Source organism: Salvelinus namaycush, chromosome 15, assembly GCF_016432855.1.
Source record: "Salvelinus namaycush isolate Seneca chromosome 15, SaNama_1.0, whole genome shotgun sequence".
Taxonomy (NCBI): Eukaryota; Metazoa; Chordata; class Actinopteri; order Salmoniformes; family Salmonidae; genus Salvelinus; species Salvelinus namaycush.
This window is the reverse complement of record NC_052321.1, coordinates 16,428,973-16,452,088: the sequence shown is the minus strand read 5'-3', so window position 1 is coordinate 16,452,088 and position 23,116 is coordinate 16,428,973. Positions and strand designations below refer to the sequence as shown.

The 23,116-nt window shown below is 43.7% G+C and overlaps 2 protein-coding genes across 4 annotated transcripts; one reads left to right on the top strand and one right to left on the bottom strand.

Moving 5' to 3' along the window:
* Positions 1-6,145: 6,145 nt before the first annotated feature.
* LOC120060228 (sushi domain-containing protein 6-like) lies at positions 6,146-15,879 on the top strand. 3 transcript variants are annotated; one of them, XM_039009387.1, is made up of 8 exons: positions 6,146-6,469; positions 9,137-9,288; positions 9,731-9,922; positions 10,070-10,459; positions 10,576-10,770; positions 13,670-13,808; positions 13,976-14,367; positions 14,478-15,879. In XM_039009387.1, exons 2-8 carry the CDS (start codon positions 9,171-9,173, stop codon positions 14,501-14,503), a joined length of 1,452 nt encoding a protein of 483 aa, XP_038865315.1. In that variant the 5' UTR covers positions 6,146-6,469; positions 9,137-9,170; the 3' UTR covers positions 14,504-15,879. The 3 variants fall into 3 exon arrangements, with proteins under 3 accessions (XP_038865315.1, XP_038865313.1, XP_038865314.1); XM_039009385.1 differs by having other exon boundaries at positions 10,067-10,459; XM_039009386.1 differs by lacking the exon at positions 6,146-6,469 and adding an exon at positions 7,853-7,899 and having other exon boundaries at positions 10,067-10,459.
* Positions 15,880-16,641: 762 nt separating this feature from the next.
* Positions 16,642-18,388, bottom strand: LOC120059969 (sodium/bile acid cotransporter-like). The gene is made up of 5 exons (XM_039009046.1): positions 17,979-18,388; positions 17,498-17,702; positions 17,145-17,323; positions 16,846-17,045; positions 16,642-16,697 (listed from the first exon to the last, which is right to left on the bottom strand). Exons 1-5 carry the CDS (start codon positions 18,386-18,388, stop codon positions 16,642-16,644), a joined length of 1,050 nt encoding a protein of 349 aa, XP_038864974.1.
* Positions 18,389-23,116: the final 4,728 nt, after the last annotated feature.

Here is a 23,116-nt window from a genome sequence, read left to right as displayed (position 1 = left end):
CATAGCCTGCATATGAATAACAAATTACCATATTTTTTAAATTAATTTTTACCCCCTTTTTTCTCCCCAATTTCGTTGTTTCCAATTGTTAGTAGTTACTATGTCTCATCGCTACAACTCCCATATAGGCTCGGGAGAGACGAAGGTCGAAAGCCATGCGTCCTCCGAAACACAACCCAACCAGCCACACTGCTTCTTAACACAGCGCGCATCCAACCCGGAAGCCAGCCGCACAAATGTGTCGGCGGAAACACCGTGCACCTGGCGACCTTGGTTAGCGCGCACTGCGCCCGGCCCACCACGGGAGTCGCTGGTGCACGACGACTGAATCTAAGTAAGGTTATCAATTTGCTGTGCCATATCCCATGCAAAAGAAAGCTGATGATTTATATCACCATTTTCCAAGTTCTTTAGTTTATCATGGAATTGTAATTTGGCATGTGAGTAGTATGACTAACATTGTCCTCAAAGCTCCAGTCAATGTGCATTGTAGACAGTATCCACACTGATCAGTATTCTGAAATTATACTATTTCACTTACTACTGGAAGGAGCCAGGACCAAAAACATCCTTATATTTTCTGCTTCATCTGCACATTCTGAATATATGTTGGGTTTTAGCTGTTGCACAAAAATTGGTAGAAAATATCCTTCAGCATATACACATTCTCACATCAGAATCGCCTTCATTCGCCAAGTACATTTACACACTCTGAATTTTATGGTGATATGGTGCTGCATTAAATTCTGTATACTCTGCGTATCCTTGTGCTTACCAATAGTTCCTTCCATAGTTGATGGAACTCCTTCCCTTTTCCATTTGAGATCCTTGAAGCCAGGATTTTGTCAAGTACTTTACATTTCTTAATGTCCTTCTGGAACTTCGTTTTCCTCATCAGATACATCTCCAATCGAGTGAACTGGAAATTCATACATAGAGATGAACAAACACAATCTGTTTTTTCACTATTCTTTACCACTTATTCCAATTTCACAGTGATATAGAGTGCATTCGAAAAGTATTCAGACCCCTTAACTTTTTCCACATTGTTACGTTACAGCCATATTCAAAAATGTATTAAATAGTTTTTTCCCCTCATCAATCTACACAAAATACCATATAATGACAAAGCAAAAACTGGTTTTTAAATAACAATATTACAAAAATGTTTAAATTACAACTGAAATATCACATTTACATAGGTATTAAGACCCTTTACTCAGTACTTTGTTGACGCACCTTTGGCAGCGATTACAGCCTCGAGTCTTCTTGGGTATGACACTACAAGCTTGGCACACATGTATTTGGGGAGTTTCTCCCCTTCTCTGCAGATCCTCTCAAGATCTGTCAGGTTGGATGGGGAGCGTTGCTGCACCGTGCTGCCACCACCAAGCTTCACCATAAAGATGGTGCCAGGTTTCCTCCAGACGTGATGCTTGGCATTCAGGTCAAATAGTTCAATCTTGGTTTCTCATGGTCTGAGAGTCCTTTAGGTGCCTTTTGGCAAACTCCAAGCGGACTGTCGTGTGCATTTATTTGAGGAGTGGCTTCCGTCTGGCCACCCTATCATAAAGGCCTGATTGGGGGAGTTCTGCAGAGATGGTTGTCCTTCTGGAAGGTTTTCCAATCTCCACAAAGGAACTCTGGAGCTCTGTCAGAGTGACCGTCGGGTTCTTGGTCACCTCCCTGACCAAGACCCTTCTCCCCAAATTGCTCAGTTTGGCTGTGCGACCATTTCTAGGAAGAGCCTTGGTAGTTCCAAACTTTTTCCATTTAAGAATGAGGTAGGCCACTTTGTTCTCGGGGACCTTCAATGCTGTAGAAGTGTTTTGGTACCCTTCCCCAGATCTGTGCCTCGACACAATCCTGTCTCAGAGGTCTACGGACAGTTCCTTCCACCTCATGGCTTGGTTTTTGCTCTGACATGCACTGTCAACTGTGGGACCTTATATAGACAGGTGTGTGCCTTTCCAAATCATGTTCAATCAATTGAATTTACCACAAGTTGTAGAAACATCTCAAGGATGATCAATAGAAACGGGATGCACCTGAGCTCAATTTTGAGTCTCATAGCAAAGGGTCTAAATACTTATGTAAATAAGGTATCTGTTTTTTATTTTTAGTACATTTGCAAAAATGTTTAAAAAACTATTTTTTCGCTTTGTCATTATGGGGTATCGGGTGAAGATTGATGAGGAAAAATATTTTATCCATTTTAGAATAAGGCTGTAACGTATCAAAATGTGGAAAAAGTCAAGGGGTCTGAATACCTTATAAAATGCACTGCACACATTAACACACAGAAACATTACAGCCTCCATATAATTCCTATCATAGGCCTAATAGTACTGTAGAGCTCTTTTTACTTGCACACAATATAGATGGGTCACCCCGTCCTGTCCCTAGGGGTCTATGGCCCTGCAGCGACCCAACCCAGTACACCCCACTCAGCTGTAGCATCTTAGTGAAACATTCATTATTGGTTTCGGGTGTGTTAGGCCAACGCCAGAGTGTCAATCAAAAATACGGCAGACCCCCAGGGCCAGGACTGAGAAGCCCAGCAGCTAGGGATTGCCTAAACAGGCATCTCCCCTGACATGGGCATGTTTTCAATACAGACGCCTTTTGTTGTACTGTATTCCATATAAGGCATCCAGCCAGACCTTATGAAAGTTGCACAGTATGCATTTAATCTTGTAACAAATCAAATCTAGTGATGCATAAATTGTGGGAGGATAACCAACCTTCCAATTAATTTCTTAACCGCTATAAATGCGAAGTTACACAGTTTCTTCTTATAAGTCTCCAGTATCAACATTTCCAATAGGGATGCACCGATATCACATTTTTGGCCGATACCGATATCCAATATTTTCCTTGACAAAAAAACGGTACAAATAAACAATATTTAAAATTTTAGAGGCCTTTAAAGCATTCTAGTACAGTTAAATAGTTAACGCACACACGGTACCGTGCATCCCTAAGGCACTGCATCTCAGTGCAAGAGGCGTCACTACAGTCCCTGGTTTGAATCCAGGCTGTATCACATTCGGCCGTGATTGGGAGTCCTAAAGGGCGGCACACAATTGGCCCAGCGTCGTCTGGGTTTGGCCGTCATTGTAAATAAGAATTTGTTCTTAAAACTGACTTACCTAGTTAAATAAAGGTTACACACACACACAGACCAAAAAGTAATTTTGCTGGCATTTACATATGTCCCCATTACAAGTAAAACATAATCAAAACCCATTTCTTTCCCTTACTTGCTGTGCTGTTGCGTTGTTCATTCCTTTCATTCTCAACCAGGATTTCATCATACAGGTCAAGCAGTGAAGTTTCAGCTCTGTCTGTCCGTGGCCTCTCTTCCTCAGTGCGCACTGTCACTGTGTCCGTGTCCATCTTGTCCAGCTGTGTCTAACATTTCACGTAAACCCTGTTTCTTGTCTGCATCGAAGTAGCGGTCCTTGGACCTAGCATCCAGCATGGTGGCGACACAGTAAAGAGGCTCAGAGAGAGTGCCACCGAATCGTTTGTTCACAGCCTCTAGTAGAGTACTTTTGCAAGTTTTAACCCCACGGTCTGTCGCCAGTTTTGTTGAGCAGGCGTTTCAATGCCATGACAGAGGGCATCACGTCTGCTGCAGACACAGTTGATGAGCTTATTTCTCGAGTCAGTTGTTCGAAAGGCGCTAGGAGTGTGTTCATGTTTCCAAGTTTCAAACATGTTCTCAAATGCCATTGAAATAGCAGCAGCGGTATGAGAACCAGCACATTCGTGAGCATGCAATACGGCTTTCCTCAGAACTAAATCCTCGTCGACCCACTGTGCTGTCAGACTCAGCATGCTCATGGGGCTGACATCGCTGGTCCAAATGTCAATCGTGAAGCTAATAGCAGTGACGTCCATAGCAAGTAGCTCATGGATGTGTTTCAACAATAATGTGTAACTCCGGTAGGGAAACATCTGGACAAAAATAGCGCCTACTTGGTAGTGTGTACCGGTGCTCGAACCAGTTGACGAAAGCCAACATCATCCACGACAGAGAACGGTTGATTGTCAAGGGCAATGAATTCCATTATCTTGGCGTTAATGGATTTCGCCTTTGAGTTGTCTCGCTGAAATGTTCTTACTCTTTCAAATGAGTGCTCGACTTGAACTTGTTTAATTGTTGAAAGTGTGCGCTTAGTATTTTTCGGCTTTTGTTCAGTGTAACTCTGTATTTTTTGTGGCATCATTATGTCATATAGGTATGCACGTCAGCTTTGACATCGGTTTTGGACATCGGCATTGAACTAGACATCGGGCCGATGCCGACATCTCTCTCTTGACATCGGTGTTAAACTAGACATCGGGCCGATGTTGGCGCATCTCTCTCTCTCTCTCTCTGATTGATTGATTGTTAAAGCTAGCTAGCACTGCAGTGCATAAAATGTGGTGAGTAGTTGACTCAAAGACAAAGAGGGAGAAAGACAATAGTTGAACAGTTGTACACTGTAACGTTACTGCATGATTGTAACAGGTTTACTAACACGTTAGTTCTATTAGCTATGTTGACTATGACGTTACTTTAGCTAATATGGTGACAACAATTTGGTTTGGCTTGATAAGTTTTTTTCCGCCAGGGTCACATACAGCTGACATGTTGTTCATTGAAGTCCACATTCGAAGGGAAAAGGTGATAGAAAGAGAGCGCGAGAAGGAATACAACGTTACTGCTATGAAAGTGAACTTTGTTTACAAGTGATCAGGGGTGTATTCATTCTGCCGATTCTGTTGAAGAAAAAATCTTAAAAACGGAAGCAAAGGGAACAAAACATACCTGAATTTGTCCAATAGAAACTCTCATTTGCAACTGTTGGACTAATAATTACACCCTATATCAGCTAGCTGCAGGTAAGTGTGCAAGGCGGTATTCAATGTGTCACTGTCTGTCAGCTCGTATTTTTCTCACGACCTGTGTGCACCTATGTTGTAAATGTTCATTCATAGGCTAGGTTGTAGCAACCTCATGATGGGTATAGGGAATGTATCATGTAATAGCCTAAACCTGTAGTCCCTGTTACATTGACCTGGATGAATGGAATATTAATGGCAGTCATCCAATATGCTGTAATAGAAATAAGGCCATGCTCATTAAAAATCATCCTCCCTTATCTTAAACGGCACTGACCGCCACTGGTTGCTAGAGGCTATCTAGAGTTGAACTGGCTATGGTAGCTAGTAGTTCATTCATCAGTCGAGAAGAGATGAGACATTGGCTAACGTAACATGTCAGTTACACTACTAACTCAACACTGAAAAAAAATTATGTCAAGCAGCACTTACCTTGCCATCTAGACCAGTCAACTAAAGAGTAGTCCGTTTCTGCTCTGCTTGTTTTTACAACTCGAAGAAAAAGCGCAACACAGACAGCAGCAGCTGCCTCTGTTCATCTCTCCCGTGCTGGTACTATACGCCAGACTTTCAGAAGCTTTGCCTTCACAAAGCCTGTCTGCACCCCTCTGTGGTGTCAGTGCGGTCCTAAATCCAGCTGGCTGAAACTGGAAAACAGCCTACCCACCTGCTCTGAGGCGTCCGCATGGTCCTAAAGCATAACGGTGCCGCGTTACGTATCACAATGCAATTATACAACTGGGGGGAATAAACATGCAATATTCTCCACCGTGCAACTTGTGCATGTAGATACGATAGCTACCTGCTTATTGTTGGGGACATCATCGCTCAGGACCACCAGGGACGTTGGGCTGGGGTGACAAACTCTCCCGACTTCAGGCAGTGACACAGCTGACACATGGCTACCGCCAGGCCGAGAACTCTCGCTGGATGCCGGGCGGGAGATTTAATCTAAACTGCCTCTCATAATATCCATCGATGCCTTGCCCTTGACGCTCTGGTAACGTAACCCAAGATTAGAATACCGTCAGACAATTTTGCAAGACATTTGAGGTAAATAAATAACATTTCCTATTGTATTGTACATTAAATTATACATATTAAGTCTACCTGATAGCAGCTGATGAGGCAGGCGTGGTACTGTTTTTTTATTTTGGACTGGTATCTAAGGACGCAAAAGACCCGGATGTGGTAACTATACAAAAGTTGTATCTTTATTGGTTAATTTTCTTTTCACAATAACAGACTTCGATGGAAGAGACCAAATCGAGGCAGCTCAGCAGATACAATTAATTCATTATTTATATGGCTCAGCCTAGCAGCAAAGCAGTTGCGAAGCTAGTCTAGCGGGGGGGCGATTTGCAGTCTCCCCTGACCGCGCATAGTTGATGCTTTTAGTGAGGGACAGTTGCCGTTTTACAGAAACTGATTAGGCAAATGTATCGACCACAGTGAGCGAGTACAGTAGAATAGGGTGGAGGAGGACCTGACTGTCCGTGTTGTTGTGTGGGTAAACGAAGAGATTAGCTGGCTAGGTACGGCTAGGTATAGCTGACGTTGCTAACTACAAGCAAAGGTAACGATAATGGTTTATTGTTGTTAACATAGCTATTGTAGCTAGCGTTACATGATTCACAGTTCGCTAGCGTTGTTATGCTGACGGCGTCTAGTGTGAGAAAGAACGTTAACTACAGTAGCAATCTAATGTTAACCAGCTGGTGTTCTCTATGTAACATTCATCTGCCGCTGCTAGCCAGATATTGTGGTGTGTAGGTAGTAGGTAACGTCTATGTTCTCTCTCTCTCTCTCTCTCTCTCTCTCTCTCTCTCTCTCTCTTATTTATATATATATATATATATATATATATATATATATATATATATACACAAAAGTATGTGGACAACCATCAAATTAGTGGATTCGGTTATTTCATTTTATACACCCGTTGCTGACAGGTGTATAAAATCGAGCACACAGCAATGCAATTTCCACAGACTAATATTGGCAGTAGAAGGGCCTTACTGAAGAACTCAGTGACTTTCAACGTGGCACCGTCATAGTATGCTACTTTTCCAACAAGTCAGTTCATAAAATGTCTGCCCTGCTAGAGCTGCCCGTTCAACTGTAAGTGCTGTTATTGTGAAGTGGAAACGTCTAGGAGTAACAACGGCCCAGCCGTGAAGTGGTAGGCCACACAAGCTCACAGAACGGGACCAACGATTGCTGAAGCGCATAGCGCGTAAAAATCGTATGCCCTTGGTTGCAACACTTTCTACCGAGTTCCAAACAGCCTCTGGAAGCAAACTCAGTCAGCACAAGAACTGTCTGGAGCTTCATGAAATGGATTTCCATTGCCAAGCAGCCGCACAATAGCCTAAAATCACAATGCCAAGCGTCGGCTGGAGTGGTGTAAAGCTCGCCGCCATTGGACTCTGTGGAAACGTGTTCTCTGGTGTGATGATTCACGCTTCACCATCTGGCAGTCCAACGGAGGAATCTGGGTTTGGCAGATGCCAAAAGAACGCTACCTGCCTGAATGCATAGTGCTAACTGAAAAGTTTGGTGGAGGAGGAATAATGGTCTGGGGTTGTTTTTCATGGTTCGGGCTAGGCCCCTTAGTTCCAGTGACTGGAAATCTCTTAAACAATGACATTCTAGACAATTCTGTGCTTCCAACTTTGTGGCAACAGTTTGAGGAAGGCCCTTTCCTGTTTCAGCATGACTGCCCAGTGCACAAAGTGAGTTCCATACCGAAATTGTTGTCAAGATCGTGTGGAAGAACTTAACTGGCCTGCACAGAGCCCCGAACTCAACTCCATCTAACGCCTTTGGGATTAATTGGAACGCCAACTGCGAGCCAGGCCTAATCGCCAAACCTCAATAATGCTCTGGCGGCTGAATGGAAGCATGTACCCGCAGCAAATTTACAACATCTAGTGGAAAGCCTTTCCAGAAGAGTGGAGGCTGTTATAACAGCAAATGGGGGACCAACGCCACATACTTTTGGTAATATAGCTAATAGTTTTCCTCTCTGCTATCTGGCTAGTATAAAGGTGCAATAAGCAGAAATCGCATGAATTCTAATAGTTCGCCTAAATGTGACAAAACAAACCACTGAGCGTAGAGAATAATTGTACCGTCCTTTTCAATAACCAAAAATATTGTATTTTCAGCTGTTTGAAGCAGATGTACATAACTGAAAGTAAAATATGAAAAAGTTAAACATAAGAAAGGGGAAGCATAGAAATGTTCTCCCGAGTGGCGCAGCGGTGTAAGGCACTGCATTTCAGTCACTATAGACACCCTGGTTCGATTCCAGGCTGTATCACAACTGGCCTTGATTGGTAGTCCCATAGGGCGGGGCACAATTGGCGTCATCTGGGTTTGGCCGGTGTAGGCCGTCATTGTAAATAACAATTTGTTCTTAACTGACTTGCTAGTTAAATAAGGGTAAAACAAATATTTTAAAAATTGCCACATAGAGCAGATCTACTGCTTCTTAGACTTGTTTCGATGAGTATGACAGATCTATAACTCAGATTTCTATGAATTTGGTCAGTTTGCCCAAAAAGTTACTTGGTTTTGGAGGACCTACCCAGACTGTAGTTACATTAACTAGTTAATTAGCTAGCTAGGTAGTTATCAAATAGGATGCTAGTATGAGTGTCTTTGGCTGTAACTTAACTACAGTCAGATCTTTTTTTGTTTAGCCTTTATTTAACTAGGTAAGTCAGTTAAGAACAAATTATTATTTGGCCTACCCCGTCCAAACCCTCCCCTAACCTGAACGATGCTGGGCCAATTGTGTGCCGCCTTATGGGACCCCCGATCACAGCCGGTTGTGATACAGCCAAGGATCGAACCAGGGTCTGTTGTGATGCCTCTAGTACTGAGATGCAGTGCCTTAGACCACTGCGCCACTTAGTTCTCATTGGACCCAAATAAAGGGTCAGTGCTATCTGGGATACTTGGAAAATCCCTTCCCTAAACTACAACCTTAACCATTTAAATGTCAACTTCAATGGGGATAGGGACCTCCCAAGGGTCCGTGATTGCATGGTCCCCAAACAAAGCATCTGCTCTTTCTTGATTGATCTTGAGATGTATGCATTAGACTCAGTCAAATGTGACTTTGCAGTTGCTAGTAAATAATAATTAGAACTTGGACAGGGTTGATTATTTGGGGGGTGGGGGACAACTCCATTCAGTTTTCACTCAATTAATTCTGGTCTTCTATCCCTAGGTTAAGCTGAATCCCTCTGCAGTGGAAGTAAAAAATGTGCAATGGAATGTTAGAGTCAATGTCAAAAGCCCTTGAGCTGCTCACCTCAGTTGACAAGCGGTCACTTTCACTGTTGCTCTTTCTGACTGTGCTATCCACGGGACAAGGGTCAGGTAAGTGATCTCTCATCAGCAAAAGCCCCCCCACACATCTCCGTTCCATACATTACTGTTATGCTGCTACATTTCCGCTTCTCTCTTTCAGTCTAATAATGCAGGATGTATATTGCCCTATGTGGTAAATTATAACATCGGAATTGGGTTTATTTGAGCAAACAGCTGGCCAACACATGAGCTACACTCAATATTAACGTGTCAAGTCCCCACATCCTCTCCCTCTCATAGTTGATGAGTAAAAGATGCTGGATGGAGTGCGTGAAGCTGTTGCTAGAAGTCCCACTCACCTCCCACTGCCTTTGTAACTCATTGATATTATATAAACCTCATAAAACCCACTCATAGAAAGGCCCTTAACAACAGTGTTTTAAAACCAAAATATAGCAGGGGAAAAAACATCAGAATGCACTAGCATCAATCATGACCTGTTGTCCCTCAGGATGTGTGAGGCCATTCATGGTGCAGAACAGCTGGGCCAACCTGACAGAGACCAACAGGGGTTCCTTTCCTGTGGGCACGGTGCTCCAGTACAGCTGTGACCCAGGCTACCTGGCTGATGGGCCCAGCATCATCACATGCAACCCCCTGGGCCTCTGGACCTCAGACCCACCCCGCTGCAAACGGAGTGACGGTGAGTGGCTCTCTACAATGTGGCCACCAGTATGACTCATTGTGAACAGGATTATTTCTCTCCAGTTGAACAACATAGTTGATACCAAAATGTGGATAATGTAGGATTATAACTTTACAACATTATTGTGTTGTTTCTGACCAGCAGTGTGCCGGCCTCCGTTTGAGCCTGAGAATGGAGGGTACACCTGCCACCCGTCTTCCTGCCATCGGCTAGGCCAGGGCACTGTGATAGAGTACTTCTGTGATGAAGGCTACATCCTGAAGGGAGACTACAAGTACAAATATCTTACCTGTCAGGATGGGGAGTGGGACGGCCCCATGCAGATTAGCTGTGTCAACCAAGGATGTGCAAGGCCGTTCATTGTCCAACATGGGTCAGCCAACCTGACAGAGACCAACGGGGGTTCCTTTCCTGTCGGCACGGTGCTCCAGTACAGCTGTGACCCAGGCTTCCTGGAGGATGGGCCCAACATCCTCACCTGCACCCCCCTGGGCCTCTGGTCCTCAGACCCACCCCGCTGCATACACAGTGATGGTACTAATGGCTTTACTAAATACTCTGAATTCATTCCACACACACTAACATATTTGGAAGTCTAAAATGAGTTTTGTGAGCTCACTGATGATGGTTCTCTTGTTTCTTGTCAACAGTGTGTCTGCCTCCATTTGAGCCAGAGAATGGGGGCTACACCTGCCACCCGTCCCCCTGCCATAGACTGAACCATCACACTGTGATCGAGTACTTCTGTGATGAAGGCTACATCCTGAAGGGAGACTACAAATACCTGACCTGTCAGGATGGGGAGTGGGACGGTCCCATGCAGATTAGCTGTCTCCTGGACCAAGGTTGGTCTTACTCTTCAGAGTTCAGTGTTAGGTAGCTTGAACTATTTGTTTTTTGTTGTATCAACCTGCAAGATGAAATTTCACTGTAACATTATTACTTTTTTCATGCCTCAAGCGCGACTGCCAACCTGCACACATTTTGCGTACCATGCACGCAATTTGAGGTCAAAGTATGATGGTACGATAAACTATCTTAAAATAGGCACGTTGCGGTAGTTCAGTGTGTGTCGCTGCTTGGATGGAAACAGACATGGCAGAGAGATTCTGCTAATGTCCTTCACAAAAAGTTATGTTAGACTGTTAAACATTAGTAGGCCTATGATAATTAATCACTTCTTGATCTGTCCTCTTGATATAGTTGTATGTCAACAGTAGGCTGCAAATGATGTGATAAGTCTGTTCACCAATGACAAGGCATGTTGAATGAATGGTAGCCTAGTAGTCAAACTTGATGGATTAGGTCAGGGATGGAAATCTGATGGGGGGGGGGGGGGGAACAAGCTCATTTTTTAATTATTTTTTGTATATACACTGCTCAAAAAAATAAAGGGAACACTAAAATAACACATCCTAGATCTGAATGAATGAAATATTCTTATTAAATACTTTTTTCTTTACATAGTTGAATGTGCTGACAACAAAATCACACAAAAATTATCAATGGAAATCAAATTTATCAACCCATGGAGGTCTGGATTTGGAGTCACACTCAAAATTAAAGTGGAAAACCACACTACAGGCTGATCCAACTTTGATGTAATGTCCTTAAAACAAGTCAAAATGAGGCTCAGTAGTGTGTGTGGCCTCCACGTGCCTGTATGACTTCCCTACAACACCTGGGCATGCTCCTGATGAGGTGGCGGATGGTCTCCTGAGGGATCTCCTCCCAGACCTGGACTAAAGCATCCGCCAACTCCTGGACAGTCTGTGGTGCAACGTGGCGTTGGTGGATGGAGCGAGACATGATGTCCCAGATGTGCTCAATTGGATTCAGGTCTGGGGAACGGGCGGGCCAGTCCATAGCATCAATGCCTTCCTCTTGCAGGAACTGCTGACACACCAGCCACATGAGGTCTAGCATTGTCTTGCATTAGGAGGAACCCAGGGCCAACCGCACCAGCATATGGTCTCACAAGGGGTCTGAGGATCTCATCTCGGTACCTAATGGCAGTCAGGCTACCTCTGGCGAGCCCGTGGAGGGCTGTGCGGCCCCCCAAAGAAATGCCACCCCACACCATGACTGACCCACCGCCAAACCGGTCATGCTGGAGGATGTTGCAGGCAGCAGAACGTTCTCCACGGAGTCTCCAGACTGTCACATCTGTCACATGTGCTCAGTGTGAACCTGCTTTCATCTGTGAAGAGCACAGGGCGCCAGTGGCGAATTTGCCAATCTCTGGCAAATGCCAAACGTCCTGCACGGTGTTGGGCTGTAAGCACAACCCCCACCTGTGGACGTCGGGCCCTCATACCACCCTCATGGAGTCTGTTTCTGACCGTTTGAGCAGACACATGCACATTTGTGGCCTGCTGGAGGTCATTTTGCAGGGCTCTGGCAGTGCTCCTCCTTGCACAAAGGCGGAGGTAGCGGTCCTGCTGCTGGGTTGTTGGCCTCCACGTCTCCTGATGTACTGGCCTGTCTCCTGGTAGCGCCTCCATGCTCTGGACACTACGCTGACAGACACAGCAAACCTTCTTGCCACAGCTTGCATTGATGTGCCATCCTGGATGAGCTGCACTACCTGAGCCACTTGTGTGGGTTGTAGACTCCGTCTCATGCTACCACTAGAGTGAAAACACCGCCAGCATTCAAAAGTCACCAAAACATCAGCCAGGAAGCATAGGAACTGAGAAGTGGTCTGTGGTCACCACCTGCAGAACCACTCCTTTATTGGGGGTGTCTTGCTAATTGCCTATAATTTCCACCTGTTGTCTATTCCGTTTGCATAACAGCATGTGAAATTTATTGTCAATCAGTGTTGCTTCCTAAGTGGACAGTTTGATTTCACAGAAGTGTGATTGACTTGGAGTTACATTGTGTTGTTTAAGTGTTCCCTTTATTTTTTGGAACAGTGTATTTTGTTACTCATTGAAACAAGTCTAAGAAGTGGTAGATCTGCTCTATGTAGGCAATCTTTTATTTATTTTGTACCTTTATTTAACTAGGCAAGTCGGTTAACAACAAATGATTTACAATGACAACCTACACCGGCCAAACCCCGACGCCGCTGGGCCAATTGTGTGCCGTCCTATGGGACTCCCAATCACGGCCGGTTGTGATACAGCCTGGATTTGAACCAGGGTGTCTGTAGCGACGCCTCTAGAACTGAGATGCAGTGCCTTAGACTGCTTCACCGCTCAGGAGGACTAGTTCAGTTGTTTCATATTCCAAATAACCTACAGTAAACTAGACTACTGCATTGCATCCAGTAGTTGGAATTGTTCAGATTTTTCTCCCCTCCAAAAATTGAGTCAGTTTACATTTTCACTAAAATGTAACCTAGAAACATTTCATTGAGACAACATCAATTTAATTTAGGATCAAACACAAGACTTCTGTGTTGGCTATGTTGTTTGATATAAAATCTTAGGGAGAGCCCTGATGTATACATTTAAGCATATCTCTTCTAGTTAGCTATCGAAGAGCAGCCAATTACCAAGTACCATACCAATCTAAAGCCTCAAATTCCTACTTAGGCAGTCTTCTGTCAACATCATTATTAGGCAAAAAACAAGTGCATTGCTTATGATTTGAGCAGTGTGGGTGTCGCATGTGCGCTGTCGTGGGGGCCGGGGGTGGCACCACCGTGCTGAATTGGTACTGCTAAATATTCTTCAAGGTTGGCAGGTCTGGGACACTGTTTGCACTTGGGCTGATTGCCTGATTCCCCTCTTCCAGACAGAGACCCTGCCCTGCCATTGGGCATACCCACCCTGTCCATCGTGGCCTCCACTGCCAGCTCTGTAGCCCTCATCCTGCTGCTGGTGGTCCTGTTTGTCCTGCTGCAGCCAAAACTCAAGTCCTTCAACCACAGCCGGTGAGTGGCCTGAAACTACAGACATGCTTATTCAGCATCAGCTATGGTAGACTTATCCTAGCTATTTGTGTACTCCAGGGGTGTGCATGTCTCATAAAACTAGCTCATAAGTCTCTAAAGTAATGAGTTTCTAACACAGTTTCACTCCTCTCTGGTTCCCCTCACAGCCGTGAGCAGGGGGTGTCAGGCCAGCCTGTGTCCATCATGGTGGATGGGGTGCAGGTGGCCCTGCCCTCCTATGAGGAGGCGGTGTGTGGTGGAGGGGGTCTGAGTCTCAGCTCTGAGTCCCGGGTCCAAATAGTGCTGTCAGAGGGCCAGCAGGCTGCAGGGACGACCGAGCCGCTCATTGCCCAGGCCGGGCCCTCCACCCTCTCCCAGCTCTCAGAGATGGCATTGGTTCACCCAGTACCACCATCCTTCACTTCTTCCCCTTCATCCTCCTGCTGGGGCCCGGAGCAGGCTGCTGCTGCAGCGCCTTCACTTTCACAGCGGAGGGACTCCACAGGCAGCGAGCAGCACAGCCTGCCCCTCCTCGACTCTGAGATGGACTACTCTGACGGTAGGCCCCCTATCAACATGTCTCTCCAAACAGGCCTCTTCACACATGTATTGGTTGATAATGCCCATATTTGCATACGGCGTATTGATGATGTCTCTTTGTTCCTGCAGATATGCCTTTGTTAAAGGAGGCCTGAATCATGCTGTAGCCACTTGGGCGTACATTAGAGACCTCCAGGATTGCTGTTGATAGGCTGTGTTGAGTCGGAGGCCTGTATGAAGCTCCCCACTGCAGCAGCTGCCAACACAACAGACTACCCACCCACCTCCTCCAGGGGCACTAAGTGAGGCCGTGTCATGCTCAGCAGAATGTTACTTCTCCCCCTTCCAGAGGAGGGCTCAGAGGGGTTTCACATGTACATAATGCTTAGCCATTTTCTAAGTGTCTGACACTTGTTCTTTTAACCATTGGCTTAGCGCAGGGACGTAACTGTAAAATAATGAGCACCCTGTATGTTGGAAGGCCTTTTGGAAAGCTCAATATGACATTTGAAAATTCTCTTTACAGCATTACATATGTTTTTTTCAGTGGTTAAACACATTTTATGAGCTAATCATTGCACCCATCACCAATTTGTACCATGTCGACCTGTTTTTACATGATCACTGCAGAACATGCACAGCAGCATGTTAGGAATGATGCATGAAGACCACTGCAACTTAGATTGAACCGGTCATTCTCACACATACACAGATTTGACCATTTATGCGCTATAAGGTAAGTAAGAGTAACTTGTGATAATATTCTGGATGGGGTTCTTAATGTATCCATTCTGATCATCGTTTTGAGCGCAATGGATTTTTTTCATGCACTTAAAAGATGATTTTGCTGAAGGCCAGTGTTCCCTAGGTTGAGGCACACCTCTCAGCTTATTGACATTGGGCTTAGCGTTCATATCCTCTTATTCATGTCAGTATACCTTTTCCCAGATGGCCTTAGAGCTCCACTTCTATGCACAAAAAGCATTTGTATTGAGTTTCCTTCCTAAAAAAGGATTAAAAAATGAATGTCAATTTTCGCTCTTCACAGCTCAGTGACGTAACAAATTGGAGAAATAGTTGGTGTTTCTTGGAGACCTGACAATGTTATACTTTATATTTATTTGTGGGTTGTTTAAAATGATTCGTTAAGATGGGTAAACTAAATTGAGTATTTAGTATATTCATGTCCAGAATGCTGTTGATCAGCCATGGTTGCTTGGATGCTTCCACAATTCTTGAAAAAGCATATTAAGACGTGTCTTTTAACATTGCCACCTTGGTGGAGTCATAAGGACATAATATGTGGAAGACTGAAGTTAATTGGGTTAACCATAAATAGTTCAAAAGAGGTAATTATTGTTATGTACAGAAGCTTAGTGTCATGTCTTTTCAAATGGTTTCATTTGCTTTGGGACTACACAATGCAATTGGTGTAAAGATAGTATTTTAATACTTTGAAAAAAGGTTTGTTAATTTTACTTTGTTAAATACCGTGTTATAATTTTGAATAAATGTAATTTGAGCTGTGCAAGGTTTTGTCCTTGTCAACCAATTCCATTCTTAAACAGTTCAACCTCTTTCACTGAACTGTTTGATATCTATGTTTTGTGGACGTTCTTTCAAGAATTAGGTGGCATTGTAATGCACTTTATTTATACTCTTGTCTTCTAGAACCCACTTCTTGAAAATTTATTTTCTGACATTTTAGAGGCTTGTTTGATATTAAACATCACAATTTTTGTTTTCATAAAACTGCAACAAAGATGGAGACCCTACAGCTTTATGTTGCTTTTATGTCCTCTACATTATACATTTTTACATTATACATTTTTTATATTTACACACTAAGTATAAAATACCTGGGCATAATCTATTGTCAAAATTCTAAACATTGGCAGTAGATCAACTATTTAAATTCATATTATCTTCTCTAGAAATAAAAGCTTGTCAATATAAATACAGTTACTCTTTCTTTCCTCCAGTTAGTATCTAGTGGCTTAGACACTGCATTCCAACTACAGTATACAGTTGCATTGGTAAAATTGTGCTGCACATCGCCAGCCAGTTATGTTGCCCTAAAAAGCCATACATTTGATGTCACTGAAGTGACTAAGCGATGACCATATTAGACTACCATCTTCTGTTCTCAACACAGCCTGATTGTCTGAGGTGTCCCTCTCCCTTCTGTTGCCTTTCCAATGCTGTGGTCTTGGCTCCTGTCCTGGGCCTGTTCAGTTTGGTCCTCTGTCCTCCTGTGACCGCTCCATCTCTATGGGCCTCTCCCATATGGGACCTATAGAACCTTTACTTCCTCTATTTTACCGGCCACTGTCATGTATACAGGCTTTGCTATGGGAGAGAAAAATAGATTTCTTTAGAAGAAAGATTGTTTGAGAAAATATAGGCAGTCTGCCACACTGTAACAGCAGAGGTAAGGGGACAGTACATTCTCTGAGCCACGCTACCCTAGTGTTACCCAGACAGCTGTGACACTTACCCTCAGCTGGTGGCTTGAAGCTTTGGAAACATCTGAAGAGGATGATGAAAAGCAGCGCCTCGCCTCCCTGGAATATGATGTAGATCAGCGGGAACAGATACAGGGGGCCAATAACCTCTGGGGGAAAGGCCACTTTCAAGATGGTGGAACACAGCTGGATGTTCTGACAGCCTGTCTCCATAGAAATAGTCCTCCTGCATCTGAGAAAATATTTGTTACATGGTTTGCTCAACTGTATATTATTATTGATAGCTTGGCCCAGTCTATCCTTGAACTGATGAATACAGCAGTGCACTTACTGATGATTGACTTTGAAGATGGTGGACATGATGTATCCCAGCAGGTAGCCTGTCAGGGGCATCAGTGCAGCCACTGCCATGAGTTGGGGTGAGAGAACCACCCACACTGTTCCCCCAATGGAGATGCCTGACATGACACCAATGGCCACAGAGGCAATTAGTAAGATGCTTAGACCAACCTGTGGAGTAAAAGCTCTGTCAAATCAAACATGCTTTTACAGAGGATGTTTATTAATGTCCTTTCGTAAATAGAAAATAATATATGAATGAACTAGGATTAGAAACACAATTTTATATACCTTAAGATGTGTCACTTTGTTGACCAAAAATACAAGATCTGGAGTCAACCTCACCTTGATGATGATCTGAGAGTACTGTGGTACCCGGTGGTTGATGGCTATGCCAATGGCACAGGGCACTAGGGTCATGATGAGAGCTATGGTGATGCCAGTGTAAGGCACAGCGTTTTCCAAATTATTGAAGCCATGGCAATATAGGAAGAGCAGCAGAGGCATCATACCCAGGGCCAAAACAGTAGAACATGTGGTCATTACAATGCTGTAGGATATAAAGAGAAGGTGAGATTGAAACTTTTATAATTTCCATTCAATTTTCTGAGTTTTTGTGATATCCTTGCCAAATCTTAACAATAGAACATGTGTTATCTTTAGTTTAGCATTCATGCCATGTGCAAAATTATTCAAACCTTTGCATTTTTCTGTATTGTGAAACAATTGTATAAATGTTTTTGTCCAACATTTTTGTCCAACATGTCCTGCCTAATCATTTTTCTAAATAAAAAAAAACGTCAGATCAAAATGTCAATGAGTTCACCTTAGGTTCATGTCACCCTTCAGGGCCAGGGCGAAGATGTTGGAGAGGTTTCCCCCCGGACAGCAGCCACAGATCAGCACGGTCACAGCCTCGATGGCGCCCAGCTGGAAGATTTTGGCCAGGCTGAAGGCAGTGAGAGGCATGATACCAAACTGGGCCACCACTGCGATGGCCACCCCTTTGGGCTTCAGGATATGGGCCTTGATCTTGGAAATCTCCATGGTGCAGCCCAGGGACACCATGGTTATGAAGAGGATGATGATGGTGATGCCATTGATGGCCATGTCCATAACCGGGGAGAAGGGGGACTGGAAGCCAGTGGTGACATTATGAGGTGTGATGTTGTAGGTGTTGCCGCCATTCCAAGCTGTCTCATAGCCATCTCTGTACTGTCCCTCTGTCTGGTTCATGGTACCATTCATCCCAAAGCTGTTCGTTTACTTTATATTTAATGAGACACCGAACATAAAAAAAATGAAGAAACATATCTATGTCAATGGAGAGCAAATGTTTCTGTGTTGTCTCTTGGACTTGACCAACGGGAGAGTTACAACTCCTCCTGTCCACTCTATTACACTTCAGCCTTGTGATCTAAACTTTGAATGGTGTCTACTCTAGACTTCCATGATGAGTATCACTATTTTTACAATAAGACAGTTTGGTACTAGCTACGTTACTCAATGACACCACACAATTAATATATTTGATGAGACTTGAACAATGCAATCTATGAATGTATTTTGCTACCAGGCAACATTTCACCTCAGAAGATGATTCAAATCTATCCTGCAGTGTTGATTGACTCCGTAGCTATGCTGATGATGACACACCAGTCCAGAGAGTTAATACACTACTCTATAAATCTATACCATCGTCACTCAGTTCTGACCGTACAGTGGTTAGTAAATACTTTCTTAATGCTATTTTTCTTAAAACTGCATTGTTGGCTAAGGGCTTGTAAGTAAGCATTTTACTGTAAGGTCTACACCTGTTGTATTCGGCGCATGTGACAAGTAAAATGTGATTTGATTTGAGTATTAGCCTTTGGTGTTGCTCAGAGAGCTCTAAGATATTCTCCTTGTGACTTTCAGCTGCTAGAGAAGCTGAACGGATGAGGGACAAATGATTGTTCAAAGAATATCTCCCTTTCCTAGAATATGTGACTAAAGAGCAAACATATACATTTTAGCACAATTAATTGGATAAGTACGATTTGTTTTTCTACATGGTTTGCTATCCTAATGCGGTTCCCTAGGCACCCACTGAAGGGCTATTCATCAACCCGTGCTATTCAGACCGCAACAAACAGGCACAGTGCCTCAAAGAATAGAGTGCAGTGGGGTGCCCAATCCTACACGCATTCAAAGAGGCCTTCAGTAGGGCGAATATAGGCATGTCTTAGAAGTGTCTCAGAACACGTCTCTAATGAAAATATCAGGACCCGAAAGGATATTCTTACAAAACAGAGTGCAGAAATACACTAAGTATACCAAACATTAGAAACACCTTCCTAATATTGAGTTGCACCCCCCCCCCCCCCCCCCCCCCTTTTTGCCCTCAGAACAGCCTCAATTCGTCGTGGCATGGACTCTACAAGGTTCAAAAGCGTTCCACATGGATACTGGGCCATGTTGTCTACAATGCTTCCCACAGTTGTGTCAAGTTGGATGAATATCCTTTGGGTGGTGGACCGTTCTTGATACACATGGGAAACTGTTGAGCGTGAAAACCCCAGCAGTGTTGCAGTTCTTGACATAAACCGGCACTTAAATCTGTTGTCTTGACCATTAACCCTCTGAATGGCACACATGCATAATCCATGTCTCAATTGTCTCAAGGCTTAATTAGGTTTTATTATCTGTCTTTTTTTCTTGCCCTTACTCATTAGTATTTATTTGCATTTAATGAGATAAACTAAATCTAGATCTGCTTTATGTGTAAATTAGATTACTTTCATGCAGGTCATGTCTGTGTTTTAAACGTATGAGTCCTGAAGTGGCACTGTAGTTCAACTAGTTATTACATTGTTATTAAAGTCCAATTGATAAAAAGATAAATAAAGTAGATAACAATCCCAGATTATAATGCAAGTAGTAATGAATTTTCATGACACCTCAAGGCACTGTGATTATTTAAAAAGTATTTTCTTACCTTCATTGTGTGCAGTCTTGTGATGTTCAAGTCTCTGGTCCGCTGAGTGCTTTCTCTCTCTTCTCTCTCTCTCTTACGCCCCCTCTCTCACCCCTCTCTAGCACACACACTTTACCCATCCCTCCTCACATTCTTCTATCTAACACCATAGCTCTCTATCTAGAACCCCCTGTCACATGGCATTATGGTCACATGTTAGGGGGGCTAACTCCTGCGCAACAGGCTACATCTTCAAATTCATAACAATCATCACATTTCTGTACTCTTTGTCCTCTTACATCCTGGACATATCCACCTGAATATGTTTGTATATGACAGGGGATGTAAATGAGACAAAGGAATGCATGTATCTCTTCCCAATTCAACTTTCTTAGCAGAATTGACGTTAATTGGTTATTACCCAATCATCACCTAAAAACAGCTTGTTAGATATCCATGGTTAATGATGATGTCAACACTCTTATAAAATGTTTCAGGGCTCTAGAGCTAACATTCAGTACAGCTGAAGATAAGCTGATCACAATACTGTACCAATAAGTTCCAGTAAATGCTCATCCACACCTGCTAATATGAGATGCCAGCCCTGTCCCTTGTTTGGCTGTATTTCTATTAGACTTGAGTACCGTGGGAAAGCCCTGTTTAGCATCAATGGGTCCGACTGTGTGGACAGAGTGTAATTGTTGCCAAAGCACTTTAGGAGGATTTTTTCTACTTGGCATTCATGCACATGTAGCAAGTATCAATTAATATTACACAACCAGGCTGAAAGTTCAATGCCTTTGCCTGCCAAAGGTGCCAGTCCTTTCAGGGGAGCCCCTCCTCACTTTATGCCATCCTTGGCAACTTGGGACCTTCCAGTCACTACTCACACAACTGGGCCAGAGATGTCAAATAAGGCTGAGTTGTTGATTTTGTAAACAGTGTGTTACGGATTAGTTCAAAAAATGTACTCAGAGCATGTACTGACCAGCTTGCAAGTGTCTTCACTGACATTGTCAACCTCTCCCAGGGGCTATGGGGGTCTGCTTAGTTCCCTCCTGTACTCCCTGTTCACACACGACTGCATGACCGCCACGACTCCAACACCATCACTAATTTGCAGAAGATACAACGGTGGTAGGCCTGATCACAGACGACAATGAGCCAGTCTATAAGGGGGAGGTCAGAGACCTGGCAGTCTGGTGCCAGGACAACAACCTCTCCCTCAATGTCAACAAGACAAAAGAGCTGATCGAGGACTACAGGAAACAGAGGGACGAGCACGCCCCCATTCACATCGACGACTATAGTGGAGCGGCTCGAGAGCTTCAAGTTTCTCTGTTTCCACATCACTAAGGGTCTATCATTGTTCAAACACACCAACACAATAGTGAAGAGGGCACAACAACGCCTCTTCCCCCTCAGGTGGCTGAAAAGATTTGGCATGGCATGATCCTCAAATAGTTCTACAGCTGCAGCATTGAACGCATCTTGACTGGCTGCATCACCGCTTGGTATGGCAGCTGCTTAGCATCCGACCGCAAGGCGCTAGAGGGTAGAGCGAATGGCCCAATACATCCCTGGGGCCGAGCTCCCTGCCATCCAGGACCTCTATACCAGGCGGTGTCAGAGGAAGGCCCTAAAAATGCTCAAAGACTCAAGCCACCAAAGTCATAGACTGTTTTCTCTGCTACCGCACAGAAAGCAGTACCGATGCACCATGTCTGGAACCAACAGGACCCTGAACAGCTTCTACCCCCGAGCCATAAGACTGCTAAATAGTTAGTTATCCAGAGCTACCTGGACTATCTGCATTGACCCTTTTTGCACTTACGTTTTTGACTCATCACACAGGGTGCAGCTACTGTTTACCATCTGTCACTTTATTCCTAGTTATATGTATATATCTACCTTAATTACCTCGTACCCTTGCACAACGACTCGGTATTGGAACCTCTTGTATATAACCAAGTTATCGTTCCTCACTGTGTATCTATTATTACGTGTTTTACTTTTCTATTATTTCTCTATTTGCTTTCTCTCTGCATTGTTGGGAAGTAAGCATTTCACTGTTAGTCCACACCTGTTGTGTGTTACAAATACCACATATGCATTCTGATTAAACATTTCACTGGAAACATTTATTTATGTGATACTATGCTTTGCACGCCATGAAAGAGCTTGAAGAAGAAAAAAAACTTATTTTCAAACCGAACCTGTGCTTTTCTTACTTGCTGACATTCCAGTGTTACAAAAATGTCCAGTGATCCCTTTCGCTGTAGTGGTTGTGGAGCTTAGGCTCACTGGGTGCACACAGCACCTCAGGAAACCGGCATTTACTGAAGTAGGCAGGCAGTTCATGAGACCTGTGTCCACAGGCAGTCCCCTAATATGTACACTGTTGGATAGTGTTTTACCACATCAAGTGAGCTATGTGTGGATAAACTTATGCTTTGCAGTTCTTTGGAAAGTTGTAGCTATTTGAGAAATAAATAACTTTGACATTTACTCTTTATATGTGTAGTGGGTAATATTTAACATATTTATTATATATGCTGTATTATATATACCTCACATGCGACTCGTAATAAGACTAAGCAATTAGCCTATTCAAATGTTTATCTTTATCTGACTCCGTTTAACATTATACAAGGCATAAGCTTAAGTTGCAAAGCATTAACAAGCATTACAAGGCATTATTAAAAGCATGGTCAGAGAGAAAAAGAGAGACAAAGAAAACATGTTTGTGCCATGGCCCATAGCTCATGGGCGAGGGAGAGAGAAAGAAAGAGTGTAGGTAATGTATTTCACCAGCGCAACATAAGAGAAAGAGACAAAGAATCTAAGACCATTTATAACATCTGAGTTGTTTGGATTCATAATCTGAGTTGTTGACCAATAGTATTACTGTAAAGTTAACCTCTAATCAGATATCAGACCTACAGACCTGTAAAGACAACAGAACCTTTGCTTCTCAGATCTGTGACAATGGGGGTTGGAGATCAAGA